Source organism: Rana temporaria, chromosome 12 (assembly GCF_905171775.1).
Source record: "Rana temporaria chromosome 12, aRanTem1.1, whole genome shotgun sequence".
Classification (NCBI taxonomy): domain Eukaryota; kingdom Metazoa; phylum Chordata; class Amphibia; order Anura; family Ranidae; genus Rana; species Rana temporaria.
The window spans coordinates 80,392,776-80,411,972 of NC_053500.1; the positions used below are offsets into that span (position 1 = coordinate 80,392,776).

A 19,197-nucleotide genomic window follows, 5' to 3' on the forward strand; every position below is an offset into this window, starting at 1 on the left:
AAAAAAAAATATAAAAAAAAAAAAAAAAAAAAAAAAAAACCTAAGGAACATAGAATTGCCTACCACATATGATGCAACCCACTATCTGAGACGTAAGAAGCATCAAATCATGAGCTGGTCTCTAAGATTGGACAAAAGCTGAGGTGGTAAAAAAAAAAAAAAAAAAAAAAAATAAATAAATAAATAAAAAAAAGATGCAACCTATAGAATTTTTTAAACGTCGCCTATGGAGATTAAGGGTAAAAGTTTAACGCCATTCCACGAGCGGGCGCAATTTTGAAGCGTGACATGTTGGGTATCATTTTACTCCGCGTAACATTATCTTTCACAATATAAAAAAAATTGGGCTAACTTTAATGTTGTCTTATTTTTTAATTAAAGAGTGAATTTTCTCAAAAAAAAAAAAGGGGCGCTTGTAAGACCGCTGCGCAAATACGGTGTGACAAAAAGTATTGCAATGACCTCCATTTTATTCTCTAGGGTGTTAGAAAAATATATACCGGTATATAATGTTTGGGGGGTTCTAAATAATTTTCTAGCAGAATAAACTGTTTTAAATTTGTAAACACCGAGTCTGAAAAACAGGCTCAGTCCTTAAGTGGTTAAATAAGGGCATTAGCCAGTGCATCCCATTGGGCAATACATTTAAAAGAGCGAACATAAGTCCTGGATAGCTTAATGCCAATGTAAAAACGCATATAAAAGCAAAAGAGAAGGCCTTAAAAAAAAATACAAGGTTGAGGGATCATCATCAGCATTCAAACTTTATAAAGAATGCAACAAGATATGTAAGGGTGCAATTAGGGTGGCTAAGATAAAACACGAATGACAAACAGCGGAGAAGAGCAAAAAAAAAAAAAAAAGAAATTCTTCAAGTAAACAGTACAAAGTATTACAAAGAATGGGGAGATGGCGAAGGTATTGAATTTATTCTTCTACTCAGTCTTCACAAGGGAATCGGGGGGCTTCAGTAACAAAAAGTGCAATGTTCATCTTTGTGACACATCACAGGAAGCACCCTCATGGCTAACAGAGGACAGAATTAGGGCCCTTTCACACGGGGCGGATCAATAATGATCCGCCTCCGTGTGTCCGTCAAGCTCAGCGGGGATCCTCCGTAAAATCCCCGCTGAGCCATCGGCTGACAGGGAGGTCCCAGCACACTGTGCAGGGACCGCCCTGTCTTTCCTCCGCTCTACCCTATGGGGGATCGGATGAACACGGACCGTATGTCAGTGTTCACCCGATCCGACAGACGAAAGAAAAATAGGATTTTCTTCCGTCCGATTTTGCGGAGCTTTGCGGAGGCAGGTGATTACGGGTGTCAGCGGATGGTCATCCGCTGACACCCACAATCACATAGGGACCAATGTATGTCCTGTTTTTATCCGCAACGGATGGATGAAAATGCAGACATACGGTCCGCACACGTGAAAGGGGCCTTAGAATTAGACTTGGGAAAATTAACAAATAAATCATCAGGACCGGATGGCTTGCACCTGAGGGTACTTGGAGAACCAAGTAATTGCCAGACCATTGTTCCTAATTTTTACTGACAGTCTACTGACTGGAATGGTACCAGCTGATTGGAGAAAAGCCAATGTAGCACCAATATTTAAAAAGGGCCCAAAATATATCCCTGGGAATTGCAGACTTTTTAGCCTAACATCAATAGTATGAAAGCTCTTGGAGGGGAAAAGGGACTATATACAAGCTTTTAGTAATGAAAACAGTATCATTAGCAGTAATCAGCATGGATTCATGAAGACTTTTTCTTGCCAAACCAATCTATTAACCTTCTATGAGGAGGTGAGTTGCCATCTTGTAAAAGGAAGGCCCCGTAGACATGGTGTATCTGGATTTTGCAAAAGCATTTAACACAGTTCCCCCATAAACGTTTACTGTACAAAATAAGGTCCGTTGGCATGGACCATAGGGCGAGTACATGGATTGAAAACTGGCTACAAGGGCGAGTTCAGAGGGTGGTGATAAATGGGGAATACTCGGAATGGTCAGAGGTGGGTAGTGGGGTCCCCCAGAGATCTGTGCCGGGACCAATCCTATTTAAATTTTTTTGTTTATAAACGACCTGGAGGGTGGAACAAAAAGTTTAATCTCTGCATTTGCAGACAATACTAAGCCAAGCAGGGCAATAACTTCTCCACAGGATGTGGAAACCTTGCGAAAAGATCTGAACAAATTAATAGGGTAGGCAACTACATGGCAAATTAGGTTTAATGTAGAAAAATGTAAAATAATGCATTTGGGTGGCAAAAATATGAATGCAATCTATACACTAGGGGGGGGGGGGGACACCTCTGGGGGAATCTAGGATGGAAAAGGTCCTGGGGGTTCTAGTAGATGATAGGCTCAACAAATGGCATGCATGCAAGCTGCTGCTAACAAAGCAAACAGAATATTGCCATGCATTAAAAAAGGGATTAACTCCAGAGATAAACCAATAATTCTCCCACTCTACAAGACTCTTGTCCAGCCGCACCTGGAGTATGCCGTCCAGTTCTGGACAGTCTTGAGGAAGGATGTACTGGAAATGGAGCGAGTACAAAGAAGGGCAACAAAGCTAATAAAGGGTCTGGAAGACATTAGTTATGAAGAAAGGTTACAAGCACTGAACTTATTCTCTCTGTAGAAGAGACGCTTGAGAGGGGATATGATTTCAAAATTTACAAATACCGTACTGGTGACCCCACAATAGGGATAAAACTTTCATGAAAGGGAGTTTAACAAGACACGTGGCCACTCAAAGATTTGAAAAAAAGAGGTTTAACTTTAAAATACGTAGAAGGTTCTTTACTGTAAGAGCGGCAAGGATGTGGAATTCCCTTCCACAGGTGGTGGTCTCAGCGGGGTCAGCGATAGTTTTTTTTAAACTATTAGATAAGACCCTTGAACGACCGTAACATAGTGGGATATAAAATGTAATACCGACATATAATCACACCCATAGGTTGGACTTGATAGACTTGTGACTTTTTTCAACCTCACATACTATGCAACTATGTGTGTAATTGAATCTCAGTATAAATACAGCTGTTCTGTGAAGCCCACAGAGGTTTGTTAGTGAACAAACAGAATCATGAAGGCCAAGGAACACACCAGACAGGTCAGGGATAAAGTTGTGGAGAAGTTTAACCGTTAGGGGCCCGCGCTATAGCCGAATGACGGCTACAGTGCAGACCCCAATTGCCTGCAGGACGTCAATACACGTCCTCCACTTAGCAAGTGGCCCCTGTAGGGCACGCGTTGTGATCCCCGAGTCACAGACTCGGGTAATCACAGATCAGTCCCGGCCCCTTACCATGTGATCAGCTGTCAGCCAATGACAGCTGATCACGTAATCTAAACAAAGCTCGGTAATCCGATTACCGGCTCCTGTGTAAGGGACATTGGTCCCCAGTGGAAGAGGCCTCATTCGTACACACCAGTACAGCTTGCCAGTGCCCCCTGTGACCACCAGTGCTACCTTTCAGTGCCAATCAGTACCAGCTATCAATGCCCATCACTGACGCCTATCAATGCCCACCAGTGGTGCCAGTCAGTGCCTCATCAGTACCACCTAGCAGTGCTGCCTATTAATGTCATCTACCAGTGATCAGTGCCCATCATTGCCACCCATCAGTGCCACCTATAAGTGCCAGTTCTCATTGCCCACCAGTGCCACCTATCCCTTCAGTGCCACCTCAGTGCCCACCAGTGCCGCCTTATCGGTGTCCACCAGTGCAGCCCATTAGTGTCCATCAGTGCAGACCATCAGTACAGCCTATCGGCGCCCATCAGTGCACATCATTGAGGGAGAAAAATTACAAGTTTGCAAAATTTTATAACAAAATATAAAACAGTTTTGTATTTTTATTTTTTTAATTCGGTCTTTATTTAAAAAAAAAAAAAAACGCAGATCAAATACCACCAAAAGTAAGCTCCATTTGTGGTAAAAAAACATTTTTTTTGGGTACAGTGTTGTATGACCGCGCAATTGTCATTCAAAGAGTGAGAGCTGAAAATTGGTCTGGGCAGGAGGGGGGTTTAAGTGCCCAGTAAGCAAGTGGTTAAAGAAGGGTTAAGGGTTTTAAGAAAATATCCCAAACTTCAAATTTTGCACAGGACAATCTTCAATTTATCATCTGAAAATGGAGAGTATGGCACAACTGAAAACCTACCAAGACATGGCTGTTCACCTAAACTGAGAGGCCGGGCGAGGAGAGCATTAATCAGAGAAGCAGCCAAGAGGTCCATGTTGAAAGCCATTGTTGAAAGAAAGCCATAAGTCCCGCTTGCAGTTTGCGAGAAAACATCCTCCCACTTATATGAAACACTATTCTTCCATCCGAAACCGACAATGGAGCACCATTTTTCCAACCGACAGCACTAATGGGGCACTATCCCTCCCTATTCTCCCCCAAATACCAGAAAATGTTCTACTCCAGCTGGCCACAGTCCAGCCCTCCTAGAGTCTGAAGGACAATAAACCGGTCCTTTGATTAGAATGTTTGTAGACCCCAGACCTTAATTCAATTGCGAATCTGTGGCAAGAATTGAAAATTGCCAACGCTCTTCATCCAATCTGACAGAGCTTGAGCTATTTTGCAAAGAATGGGCAGACATTTCATTCTCTAGATGTGCAAAAAAAATACCAATACATTTAAGTTTTTGGTTGTAACATGACAAAATGTGGAAAATGTCAAGGGGTATTAACACTGTTTCAAGGCACTGCAAGTGAAAATGATGGCAATAGCCTTCTTTCAACAATAACTTTTTTCTTGCCACTCTTCCATAAAGACCAGATTTGTGGAGTGCACAACCAATAGTTGTCCTGTGGACAGATTCTTCCACCTCAGCTGTGGGGCTCTCTGCAGCTCCTCCAGAGTTACCATGGGCCTCTTGGCTGCTTCTCGGATAAATGCTCTCGGATAAATGGATTGAGCATTGCTGTGCGAGATGTTCAAAGCTTGGGATATTTTTTTTATTTTTTATAACCAAAGCCTGCTTTTAAACTTTTCCACAACGTTATGCCTGACCTGTACGGTGTGTTCCTTGGCCTCCATGATGCAGTTGTTCACTATGGTTCTCCAACAAACCTCTGAGGGCTTCACAGAACAGCTGTATTTATACTGAGATTCAATTACACACAGGTGGACTCTATTTACTAATTAGGTGACTTCTGAAGGAAATTGGTTCCACTAGATTTTAGTTAGGGGTATCAGAGTAAAGGGGGCTAAAAAACAAATGCACATCATACCTTTCAGATTTTTATTTGTAAAAAAAAAATGAAAACCATTTATACATTTTCCTTCCACTTCACAATTATGAGCCACTTTGTGTTGGTCTATCACATATAATCCCAATAAAATACATTCACATGTTTAGTTGTAACATGACAAAATGTGGAAAATTTCAAGGGGTATTAATACTTTTTCAAGGCACTGTAAATGTTGAACTTGTTTGAACTCTTTCAATGCTATGATGTGTGGTGCATGACAATGACAACAAAAAAGGTTAAATAATCAAACTGAACTAAGGTTTCCCGGTAAATGCACTGTTAACCTTGCAAACCATAAAAATTCTTGCTGCCGATTTTAATTTGCAGTTTACAACTTTGTAAGATGAATCAAAATGTCTGGGATTTATTTTGTACAGGTTTGAATGTAATGTGTGCCATTTTCACAAAACCATTCTGTACATTACATGGCTTGCAGTGCCACCCAGTGGGCACACTATATTAGAAAATAAGGAGATATGAAATGTTTAAAAAGTGATTGTAAAGTCTTTTTTTTTTCCTATAAAAATAACAAACATGTTATAATTGCTCTGTTGCAGTGGATTTGCACAGAGAAGCCCAGATTCTCCTCTTCTCGGGTCCCTCTTCAGTGATCCTGACTCCTCCCTCCTGTTCAGTTCCCTCACAGAAAGCAGCTTGCTATGGGGGCACCCGAGCCAAGTCACAACTCCCTGTGTCTATTCAAACACGGAGCCCGGCCCCCACCCCCCTCTCCCCCGATTGGCTAGCTGACTGATTGACAGCAGCGGGAATCAATGGGACCCAAGGCAAGTATTAGGGGGGCTTCTGCACACAGAAGGCTTTTTATCTTGATGCATAGAACGCATTAAGATAAAAAACCTTCTGCCTTTACAATTACTTTAAGTATCTTGTAAGGGCCTGTGTCAACTGGCTTTTGTTCCCTTCTAGAGGGTTTTGCGATATCATTCAAGTTCATAGAAATGCATAACCTGCTTGAAACAGGTGAAATATAGGCGGACGAAGGTGAGGTCCACTACAGGTCAAATACACCGGACGATAAGTTCTGAATGATCTCAGAAGCATGTCAAACTGATGTCATCAACACACACAAAAAAAAGGTCAGTTAACACAGGTCCTTGCATACATAAATCATATACATTTTTCACAGCGCATTTCCATATGTTTATGTGCTTTTTTGGTGGTCTCGTCATATCTGATCTCAGAAAAAACATTCTGGCCAACAGCATGCCAGTCAGGTATGTCGAAATCCACAGGATGTCATGCCAGCCTTTATAAATACAGACTTACACTATATTGTCAAAAGCCTGACCTCACAAATGCACTTCTGGAAGAATTGTCAAACATTCCCATACACACGCGCATTCCCAGAAGGGTTGAAGCTGTTATAGCTGCAAAGGGTGGGCCAATTCAATAATGAACCCTACAGAATAAGACCTGGAATGCCATTAAATTTCATGTGCGTGTAAAGGCAGGCATCCCAATACTTTTGGTAATGTAGTGTATGTCAGGATGCAGTGGGATGGGAAACACTGTCTCCACCCCCAACATTCTATTAAGGGAGCAAACAATCACTTTACCTAACATATTTTGTAAGTTGAGGTCTGGAAGGATGAGTTCCTCCAATGCCCGCTGAAATGTACCGATCTTTTCTTCTTTCAATGCGTCGTATGTTCACAAAATCCCTGGTATGATAGATGAGAATTAGTACAAGGTGGCTTGCCATTGTCTATATAATTAAGAAGCATCCAGAGGCAAGGTACTAACCTAGGGGACACCACCCCACCTGCTGCTCCTGCTGCTACATCATATGATACAAGGGTGTTATCATCTACACGCTGGAGGACCTGAGGAATAGATTGCAAGCAAGGATCAGTTATGTAATAAAGCAACATTGCTGGGACAATTCTGAGACTTCTACAGCAAATAGCATAAGCTTGTGTAATGTTGCAGGACTAATTTCCAAGTCAATGCTGATACACTAGCAAAGAGTGTAAAAATACTAGTCCACTGAAGATATAGAGCCTTTTCAGGGCAAGTATAAATCATGTGGACAAGTTGATGTTGGTGTTTAGGTACTGGTCAGTCCAACTCAGATGGTAAAAAAAAAAAAAAATAAAAAAAAAAAAAAAAATAAATAAAAAAAAAAAGAGAAGGAAGATATACGTAAAACATACAAACTAGACAGATGTAGAGGCTTTTCATTCACTAGTTCCCATTTCCTTTGTTGTAAGAATGGAAGGGCTGTTAGATGCAAAAGGCACACAGTTTATGTCAAGTGGTTGCTGTGATCGGTCGCTCTATGATTAAATCACAGCTATCTGAAAGTACAGAGACACTCAGCGTGGCTCTGCATACCATGCCTGTGAATGGAGCTGCTAATGGGTAACATAGTTGATAGTGCTTTATCAATGGAACTGGGTGTACAAATATCTACCACTGCACTGTTTGTAAACATACAGCAGTACGAAAGTAGTTAAAGCAAAACTGTGGACAAATACCGTATATACTCAAGTATAAGCCGAGTTTTTCAGCACATTTTGTTTGTGCTGAAAATGCCCCCCTCGGCTTATACTCGAGTCACCTTTTGCGCCTGATCTCCCGGACTTTAGGGACCCGGTACTGGCCGGCCGTAGGACCCCAATTGCACAAATGTAGCCCCACTCTTCCTCTTCAAGTGTGCAAAGTTTGTTGTCCGGGGGGGGACCTACGGGGGGGGAGAACCGATTTTACGGCCGGGGAGAAACTGTGATTTCTCCGGTGAATTTGGGGACCCGGTACCGGCCAGTCCTAGGTCCTCTGCACCCCAAACTTGGCACACATGTTAAACGTCAGTCTAGTCATGGGCACAGTGAGGCATGGGCACAGTGAGTCACAGTGAGGCATGCAGATGACACCCTAGGCTTATACGCGAGTCAATACGGTTTCCCATTTTTTTGTGGTAAAATGAGGTGCCTCGGCTTATATTCGGGTCGGCTTCTACTCGAGTATATACGGTAGTTAAATACCCAGTTCTAATAAATACTGTATATATTTAAGGTTTCATCTGCTCAAGGACTTGCAATTCTATACAGCCAATCTTATGTTTTACACCACATTTCCACACTGCACAGCTAGAAAGATGACACACGGTTCCTAATCAACCTTCCTGGTTTAGCATCCAATGTTACTCCTCTCTATGCATCACCACCTCTGTCCAGAGAATATGAGCAGACACAGGAGGCTGTATTGGTCAACTAGGAAGTAGCAGAGTGATCCTTCAGACTACCAGAGTGTCAGGGTACTTGAAACACTGTACTGATCAGTATGAACATCAGACATTTCTGGCACAAAAACATGAGGATGGTCTGTTTAGCACTTTTTTTTTTATATGTTTAAAAACTCTTATACTGTACCTTGTACATGTACAGTGCCTTGCGAAAGTATTCGGCCCCCTTGAACTTTGCAACCTTTTGCCACATTTCAGGCTTAAAACATAAAGATATAAAACTAATTTTTTTTGAAGAATCAACAACAAGTGGGACACAATCATGAAGTGGAACGAAATTTATTGGATATTTAAAATTTTTTAACAAATAAACTGAAAAATTGGGCGTGCAAAATTATTCAGACCCCTTAAGTTAATACTTTGTAGCGCCACGTTTTGCTGCGATTACAGCTGTAAGTCGCTTGGGGTACGTCTCTATCAGTTTTTCACATCGAGAGACTGAAATTTTTGCCCATTCCTCCTTGCAAAACAGCTCGAGGTCAGTGAGGTTGGATGGAGAGCGTTTGTGAATAGCAGTTTTCAGTTCTTTCCACAGATTCTCGATTGGATTCAGGTCTGGACTTTGACTTGGCCATTCTTTTTTTTTTTTTTCGCCTTTTTATAGGTTTTTCAAGCTAATCACTTTTTTTTATATTATCGATTTTAGTAAAGAGTAAATTGATTTTACAAACAAAAAGAGGATGAGGGAATACATAAATTGAGCCAACGTTCCACCCCCTCCCCACCTCCTCGTCCCCCCCACCCCGCCATCTCGTGACTCCACTGCCCCTTCTTTACTAATTTAGACCTGATGCTGCTTAACCTTTCTATAGCTCTCTCAGATTTTCCGCATATCCCCTGTTTTTTTTTTTAACTCTTTCCAGTTTGCCCATTTGTCCCTGTGGTCTACGTTCTCCTCATCAACCCCGTCCTTCCACCCCTCCCTCCTGTAAGTATCCTCCACAGACTCCATCCACTCCCACACTTGTGGGCTTTCTGCTTCCCTCCGTTTAGCTGCGTTAAGCAGATGGGGAGTCAGAGATCTTTTATATTCTTTTATGCTCTCTCCCCCCCCCCCCCATGGAACAGAACTACCCATGGGTCTTCTATTATCTCTTTCTTGATTATTACCTTGATCAGTGACAGAATTTTTTTCCAGTAGTTTTTAATTATCGGACAGTCCCACCATAGGTGAGCCATCGTCCCCCTTACTGCACACCCTCTCCAACAGTCTGCTGACTGCCCTTCTCTGTAGTTGCTGGTTTTGTCTGGGGTAGCGTACCACCCCGTTAGGCATTTAAAATTCATCTTGGCAGTCCTTACATCTATTGCAGAGGTATGGATCATATTTATAATTCTTGTTACTGACGTTTTCCCTCTAGGTGCATCCAATTCTCTTTCCCATTTTAAGATGTATTTTGGGATCTCTAACTCTTCCCCTTTCAACAGAAACCTATACATTTTGGAAATATTGTCTTGTGTTGAACTAACAGTAGTGCAAAGTTTTTCAATCGGTGTATATTCCTCACATGGACGAAGGGGTAGCGGTAGGCGCTTAATGAAGAGTGATAACTGCGTATATCGCCATTCATCTAGCATCATGGATTCTATCTTAGCTTTAATCTCGTGACGTGTCAAAATTTTACCCTTTTGAATTATATCCCTAACCTGAATTCTATTTTTAATCCAATTCCCTCCCACCTCTTTAGTCCCTGGTGCAAAGTATTCATTGTCTTGAAGATCCATCAGTGGGGAATTTAATTTTGATTTCAATTGTTTGTGTAATCTATCCCAGACCCGAAGTGCGTTAAATGTAATTTCGTGTGTGGAAGTGTCTAAGGTTCTGTATTGTGGTGGATTCCAAATTATTCTCCCCAATTGTGCCCTTGCAAGTGCGCATTCATTGTTAATCAATCTTTTGTCATGATTTTCTTTGGCCCACTCTATTACCCGTGCGAGGACCGTTGCAACGTAATATTTTCTGATGTCTGGGACCGCCAATCCACCCATTTTCTTATTCTGTTTTAGTACTTGAGCAGAGATCCTCTGTTTTTTATTTTTCCAAATGTAGTTCATCAGCAGAGAGTTTATTATTTTAATATACGTCTGTGGCAATGCTACTGGGACCATTTGAAATTTATATAATATTTTTGGAACTAAGACCATTTTTACAACATTTATCCTACCGAACCATGAAATTGGTCGGTTATAGATAGTTTTAATTTCTCGTTTAATTTCATTTAAAAGGGGAATGTAGTTGACTCTGTACATTTTCTTTAGGGAATTTACTAGTTTTATACCGAGATAGTTTATCTCTTTTTGCCAGGAAAAATTGAACGCCGTTTGAAGGTATCGTTTTTCCTCCGTCTTGGATATATTCATTTTAAAATTTGAGACCTCGCCATACTGTTTTAGGTTTGTCATTAGGTTGGGGAGTGTGTTTCTAGGGCTACTTATGAAGAATAGAATATCGTCCGCGAAGGCAGCCATTTTGTGCTCCTCTTCTCCAACTCTGACTTCCGAAATATCGTGATTGTTCCGTATCATTGCCAGAAGAGGTTCCAGCGAGAGAACAAAAAGGAGAGGGGACAGGGGGCACCCCTGCTTGGTCCCATTCCTCATCTCTAGAGGTGCGGATAGAGTCCCATTAATTGTAATCCTAGTGCACGGGTGATAGTACAAAGTTTTAATCCTCCTCAACATCCTCGGACCAATTCCTATATTTTCTAATGTTTGAGTCATGAGCCCCCAGTCTACCCTGTCAAACGCTTTTTCAGCATCCACTGACAGGAGTAGACTGGGGGACACACTATCTTTAAATTTGCCGAAGGAGAGCCCTGACCCTGTTGTCCTTACCCTCTCTGCCAGGTATGAAGCCCACCTGGTCCGGATGTACCATGGTTGTCATTATCCCCTTCATGCGTTCGGCCAAAATCTTAGCATACAATTTTGTATCTGCATTCAATAATGAGATGGGTCGAAAGCCTGAGCAGAGTGTATTGTCTTTTCCCTCTTTTTTTATTACAGTAATTGTTGCTTCCAATGCCTCCCGACTCATCTCATAGTCGGCCCCCAACCCATTAAAGTAGTGGCAGAGTCTAGGTATCAGAATGGAACTGATCTTTATAAGTTAAGTTCGTGAAGCCGTCTGGCCCTGGGCTTTTCCCCTTAACCAAGTTTTTTAGGGTGTAACATACTTCCTCCTCCGTTATAGGCTCCTCCATTTTTGCGGTTACTTGGTCATCTATCTTAGGCAAGTTTGCTTTCTGTAGCACTGCCCTTATTTTGGCCTCTTTCTTACCAGGGTTCCACTTCTTTTGTTGTACGGCATATAGGCCTTCGTAGTAGTTTCTAAAAACTTCGGCTATATCCCTAGTTGAATTGGCTAGTTCCCCATTCTTTTTTTTGATCTTTTCAATAAAGTTTCTAGTTTTCTTTTTTTGTACTATTCTAGCTAAGTGCTTACTGGGTTTGTTCCCCCAGATGTATCTTTCTCTGTACCTTCTATTTAATAGTCTCCTTGTTTCTTGCTCTGAAAGTGCTCTATATTCATCTCTTTTTAGAGTCAATGCGTGGAGTGTTTCTCTCTTTTGGCCCTGTGTTTTATGGTCTTGTTCCAACTTATAAATTTCTTCTATTAAAGTTTTTAATTTCCTGGTGCTCTTTTTTCCTTGCTCCCTCAGCAATAAAAATCCCTCTTATATACACTTTGTGGGCATCCCATAGGGATGCCCCCGAAATCCCCTCCGTATCATTCTCCCGGAAATAGAATTCCAGTTCCTTTAGGACTCTCCCTGCCACCTCTTCGTCTTCAAGTAAACTTTCGTCCAATCTCCACGCCGGTGGATTTGTTTTCTGTAGTGATGTACTAATTTTTATAGTTATAGGGGCATGGTCTGAGATTGTCGTAATCTCAATTCCCGTATCGATTACCCTCCCAAGTAGTCTATGGTCTATGAGGATATAATCTATCCTCGAGTACGTCCCGTGCACAGGGGAGTAGAAAGTGTAGTCACAGGTTTTGGGATGTAGGGTTCGCCATACATCTATCATTTGGTTATGTGACATTCGTTGTTTCAATTCTTTTAATTGCTCACCATTAGTCCCCTGTGCCCGGGACGAACTATCGAGTACGGGATTCATACAAGAATTGAAATCCCCATTAATACCACATGCCCTACCTCAAAATCTTTTAATTCTCTTAGGATTTTGCTTACGTATTTGACTGGATTCACATTGGGGGCATAGACGTTTGCCAGGGTGTAATCCACCCCTCCTAATTTTACTTTCAAAAATAAGAATCTACCTTCGGGATCAGTCAGTCTATCCCCCAATGCAAACCGTACACCACTAGCAATTCCTATAGCGACCCCACGGGACCTCTTAACATGAGAGTTCAGCCCTCTTACATTATATGAGAGAAAACTAATTTCAGTCATCTAAGGGACGTTTGAGTGTAGTTATATCTTTCTTGTGGAGTCTCCGAGATGGTCCCCTCCCCCCCGACACCTCCCGCCCCCCCTCCCCCAGCGCCCTCCCCCTCCCCTTGGCCCATTCTTGGCCTAGGAGCCGCTGTTGGTAACCTCCTCTCCTTTACCATCGGCTCCCCTCCTAGTGGTGATGCTCAAGAGTGCCCCATGACTGCCCTCCCGCCCGTCCCCTACCCCCACCCCCCCTCCTGTTCACCGTCGAGGCAACCTTACCTTTTTAAGCTACCCAATCCAGCAGATCCGGAGCTATTAAGTCCCTTTTTTGACAGAACCCCGTCAACTCTTCTGGATATCTTAGCCGTGCGGTTATCCCCCCCTTTAAGCCAATAAGGCATGCAGGGAAACCCCATTGATATCTCACGTTCCGCGTACGCATTAGTTCTAGTAAGGGTTTCAAATGTCTTCTCCTTGTTAATGTTTCTTTCGATAAGTCCGCGAAAATTTGAATCTCCTTCTCTTTGTATCTAATGTGGGGTTTTCCCCTCAGCCTTCCCCAGATCTCAGCTTTATCTTCATAGTTCCGAAACCGAACTATGACATCTCTTGGACCCTTTCTTTCTGTCTGTTTGGGGTTCCCTACCCGGTGTACCCGTTCAATTTTGAGGGGCTTTGCTTCTGCAGGTTTGTCTAACAGGGGGTTGAATATGATATTCATAATCTTCCTTAGATCTTCTCCTTTCTCTTCAATTATCGCACGGATTCTGAGGTTCTCTCGCCTATTGCGATTTTCCTGGTCTTCTAACCGATATGCTAGCAGTTTTTGATTATCTGTCAAAACTTGGACTTGTGTTTTTAATTAATTAAATTCGTAGTCTTGTTCTTCAATTCTTTTTTCCGTCTCCACCACTCTTTCTAAGAGTCCTCCTAAGTCCGTTCTTATCCTGTCAATTTCTGTTTTGATTACATTTTCCATCCTTAGCAACATTACATTCATCTCAGCCTTCGATGGCGGCAGTGTCTCCTGGCCTATCTCCTCCAGTCTACTTTGCTACTTGTCTACTTTGCTCATGTTCACTTTCTGAGGTCGTTTCCCCTTTAGAGCGGTCCGAGCTGCCTTCCCCCGTTTTAGTCTCCGTCTTCTTTTTTTCAGTTTTCTTTACCATTCCAGTGCTTTTGGTATTGCCCTCTTGGGTCATATAATGCTGTATTGAGCTGGTCCCGGCCTTACTTTTAGGCCCCTTTTGGGGCAGCGCCTCTCGTGGACCTATTCATCTTGTTTGTAGGTCTAATTCTCACCCCCAGTTTGAGGATGTTCTGATGTTTAATTCCGTCCCTGATTCTGTCACCTATACGGGAGTTGATGGGGCCCTGCGTGAATTTCTCTTTTTCCCCTTCCTTCCCTTACCCTCCTTCACCTCCCGGCACTCAGGCTGAGGAAGATGTTATTAGCTCAGATATGGGGAGGACCATTGATCAGGTCCTAAAGAGGTGAAAGGAAAAAATAAATAGAGAAAAAAAGACAGAATGCCCATCCGCCTGTCTATGCTCCCGGTATGGAGGCGTTAATTAACTTTTTTCCTCCTGGCCCTAGCTCAGCTTTCCGTTTCAGTCTGTATAGCTTTGAATTGAGGGGCTATCGATGCTACCTGAGATATTCCATAGGCATTAGTGTCTACCAGGTGTGATGAATCAGTCTCCCCTTTGCTAATTGGGATCCTCAGACTCTTTGCAATTAATTTACTATTTAAAGGAGGTTGTAATGTGTTAGCATGTTGCTTTTTTATATTATGAGGGGGGCCCAATCAAGCATAAGCAGCGTTAATTCAGTGCTACTACTCTGCCAACACCATTTGCCTTCTGGTAAGCCCAACACCAATCGAGCAATACGGTACCATTCAAATACCGTTCAAATACAGTTCAATTCTTGCGAACAAGCGATCAGACTCTTTGGTATGTCATTAGGAAAATGGTTAATTAGAAGAGAGAGAGCAGGTGGGCCACTAAATTAACCCGGGTGGCGCACCCCCCCAGTTATTTCCCCAGTGTCTCAATGGGTCACAAGTCAGAGCACAATATTCAGTTACTGTTCATATGGTAAATACATCTTTGTATAAACTGACAGAGACTAGCTATTAGGTATTTACATCATTGTTCTAAAGGTTGCATTCATTGGAAGAGAAGTCAACCTCCCCAGGGACAGTAGGAATGCAGGGGGGGGGGGGGGGGGGGGGGGGGGAGACCCGATCAAACTCGGCTCTGCTGAGCGCCTCACCAGACCCATAGATTTCCTCCGGACTCTACAGCAGACCCGCTAAGCTCTGATGATCCCCAGGGAATCTCGGTGGAGGTCCCGCTGTCTCTCACATAGCGTGTCCTCCTCGTGTCTTCCGCTCGGGTTGCTGAGAATCTCCCAGTCGTACGGCAATGGGAGCCCCCCCTGGAGATGTAGCAGTTCAGCTTCCTAGCGTGGTGTGGCGCGTCTTGTGGGGGAACTGCGTTCCCAGAGGGTCGGGTCCTGGGCGGAGATGGAGCTCCCGCTCGGTCCTCCCAGCATTTAGCCTCTCACTCTGAAGTCTGCAGGGCCCCGGATGGTAGCATTGGAGCCTCAGCGTGGCGGGTGTCTCCTGCCGCCATAGAGCAATCCGGCACCTCCCACCTCACACGCGTCACGTCCTCATCGCGTGCGCCCACACGCTGCGTTGACTTGGCCATTCTAACACCTGGATATGTTTATTGTGAACCATTCCATTGTAGATTTTTCTTTATGTTTTGGATCATTGCCTTGTTGGAAGACAAATCTCTGTCCCAGTCTCAGGTCTTTTGCAGACTCCATCAGGTTTTCTTCCAGAATGGTCCTGTATTTGGCTCCATCCATCTTCCCATCAATTTTAACCATCTTCCCTGTCCCTGCTGAAGAAAAGCAGGCCCAAACCATGATGCTGCCACCACCATGTTTGACAGTGGGGATGGTGTGTTCAGGGTGATGAGCTGTGTTGCTTTTACGCCAAACATAACGTTTTGCATTGTTGCCAAAAAGTTCGATTTTGGTTTCATCTGACCAGAGCACCTTCTTCCACATGTTTGGTGTGTCTCCCAGGTGGCTTGTGGCAAACTTTAAACACATTTTATGGATAGCTTTAAGAAATGGCTTTCTTCTTGCCACTCTTCCAAAAAGGCCAGATTTGTGCAGTATACGACTGATTGTTGTCATATGGACAGAGTCTCCCACCTCAGCTATAGATCTCTGCACTTCATCCAGAGTGATCATGGGCCTCTTGGCTGCATCTCTGATCAGTCTTCTCCTTGTATGAGCTGAAAGTTTAGAGGGACGGCCAGGTCTTCGTAGATTTACAGTGGTCTGATACTCCTTCCATTTCAATATTATCGCTTGCACAGTGCTCCTTGGGATGTTTAAAGCTTGGGAAATCTTTTTGTATCCAAATACGGCTTTAAACTTCTCCACAACAGTATCTGGGACCTGCCTGATGTGTTCCTTGTTCTTCATGATGCTCTCTGCGCTTTAAACGGACCTCTGAGACTATCACAGTGCAGGTGCATTTATACGGAGACTTGATTACACACAGGTGGATTCTATTTATCATCATTAGTCATTTAGGTCAACATTGGATCATTCAGAGATCCTCACTGAACTTCTGGAGAGAGTTTGCTGCACTGAAAGTAAAGGGACTGAATGATTTTGCACGCCCAATTTTTGGGTTTTTTATTTGTTAAAAAAGTTTAAAAAAAATCCAATAAATTTCGTTCCACTTCATGATTGTGTCCCACTTGTTGATTCTTCCAAAAAAATTACAGTTTTATATCTTTATGTTTGAAGCCTGAAATGTGGCAAAAGGTCGCAAAGTTCAAGGGGGTCGAATACTTTCGCAAGGCACTGTACATATAAGCATACTGACCAGCAATGTAGAAATTCTTCTTTTTTTTTCCTTTTACTGATCTAAAAACGCAGCGCAGTAATTTAGCACAAATTGTGTAAATGTTGCCATGTATGAATCAACTAATAATGATTTGAGAATATTTTTTGCGAAAATATTGTTTTAATAAACATTTACGCAAATATCGCGGGGCCTTAAAAATCACTAGCACCTTCCTTTTTTTTCCTACTTGTCCTTTGCTTTCAGAAAGTATATGGCTTAGGGGGTCTCTGAAAGCTGTAAGGGAAAAATGAAAACCTTCAGTTTTTAAAGAAATGTTGTCATTTACATTTAGCACTGGGCCCCTCAGTATAACTGAGCATATGTAGCAAGTTTCATTGCATAGATATATTGAATGCAAGTCCTTACATAATGACAGATACTAGCTCCCACAAACCTATTGCATACCAAATGGCATCAAAATCGACAGACCCATAGCAATAGTACATAAGCCCACAACTCACTCTCAGGGAAGTTAAATATGCAATACCCTCCAGCTCCAAATCTGGCTTCACACATGGAAGACATTACAATTGCAAAAAGTAACACAATACAGTAGAACCTTGGATTACGAGCATAATCCGTTCCAGGAGACTGCTTGCAATCCAAAGCGCTCGCATATCAAAGAGAGTTTCCCCATAGAAGTAAATGGAAACGAAGATAATTCGTTCCACGTTGACTTCTATTGTATGCAGTACCGAATGTGGCCAGGAGGTGGGGGGAGGGGCAACGGAGAGCCTCAGAAATACTCTGGGCCAGCTCGGCTGAACTCTGAAACACTCAGGAATGGAGTATTTCCGAACAGCTCCAAACCATTCTGATTGTCACCGGCACCCCCGCACCTCTGGCCAAATGCGGTAAGGCACACTCCATTGGCTTGAATCCTGCTCGTTTTGCAAGAAAACACTCGCAAATTGAGTCAGGATTTTAAAAATTTAAAAGTTGCTTGTCTTTCAAAACAAACGTTAACCGCAATACTTGTTAACCAAGGTTCCACTGTACATCAGTTTAATCCAGTGTTTCTCAATTCCAGTCCTCAGGCCCCCCCAACAGGTCAGGTTTTCCCTCAGATGAAAAGGCTGTGGTGATTACTAAAGGCAGTGAAACTGATCAAATCACCTGTGCAAAATAATGGAAATCCTGAAAACCTGACCTGTTGGGGGGGCCTGAGGACTGGAATTTAGAAACACTGGTTTAATCAGACACCATGGAATCATTATGTATCCATCCACCCCACACTTTGGCAAACTTTTTAGGTATTCCTCTACTAGTACACGTGGCTTTAATTTAAAGAAAGGGCTTTGTTAATAAGTTTTTTCCATGCCAGAACAGCCAGAGAGGGTCAACTTTTTCCAGAAAAGCACCATTAACTTCCTAGCATAATAAAACAAAGTCAAAAAGAGTATGTGTCACTTTCTTAGGGGCTAGGGCATCAACAAGTCCCAGGAGACACACCCTAACAACTGGCCATATACAAAGTGTAGTGACCTCCTCCATGCACAAAAAATGTGTAAAAAGTCTGCACTGGTTGAAGTGCACCACCAGCAACAGGGTAACTGGGTAGGAAAGATCTTGGCCAATCTGGCCTGAGTAAGGTGAATGCAATGTTAAAATTGAAATTGAATACGGTAATTCCTAGCCGCCACCAGTCTGGAAAAGTAAATCTCCCAAAGAGCATCCCTGTCCAACTGAGAATACTGCCACAGCAGCGGCAGCTGGTGAAGTATTAGTATGGGGCGCCAGACTCTGCCCTTCCTTTTTAACCCCTCCCGCTTCTCATAAGCCACACCCTTTATATAATCCACCCACTCTGTCCCCTGTATTCCAATTGTTCCCACCCATAGTGTCAGGAGTATACAGCCCCAGCCACAAAAGATACCGTATTTTCCGGCGTATAAGACAACTTTTTAACACATGAAATTCTTCTTAAAAGTCGGGGGTCGTCTTATACGCCGGTACCCAACATGCAGACTCTCAGTCAGACCACGGCCGTCCATTTTTCAAAAGCCGCGCCTCTTCATCGTGCTGTTCCGTGATAGGCGGAACACTCAGATTCCCAGCAGAGCCTCTGTTCAGTGTTCCGCCTATCACGGATGCCCTCTCGTCCTTGGTCTCTGACGAGAGGGCATCCGTGATAGGCGGAACACTGAACACAGTGTCTGCTGGGTAGCTGAGTGTTCCGCCTATCACAGAACAGCACGAGAAGGCGGCGCGGCTTTTGAAAAATGGACGCCCATGGTCTGACTAAGATTCTGCATGTCAGGGATAAGGTAATTGATCGTCGAGGCATGTAATGGTGGCACAGTGAGGCAT

The 19,197-nt window shown here is 43.0% G+C and overlaps 1 protein-coding gene across 3 annotated transcripts in view; it reads right to left on the bottom strand.

The window, feature by feature from the left end:
* Positions 1-19,197, bottom strand: part of STARD3 (StAR related lipid transfer domain containing 3) — a 153,405-nt gene that overhangs the window by 36,781 nt on the left and 97,427 nt on the right. For all 3 annotated transcript variants that reach the window (XM_040331399.1, XM_040331400.1, XM_040331401.1), the window contains 2 exons: positions 7,043-7,122; positions 6,856-6,960 (listed from right to left, as the gene is read on the bottom strand). In XM_040331399.1, the coding sequence (XP_040187333.1) occupies positions 6,856-6,960; positions 7,043-7,122 (185 nt within the window). The remainder of the gene's footprint in view (positions 1-6,855; positions 6,961-7,042; positions 7,123-19,197) is intronic.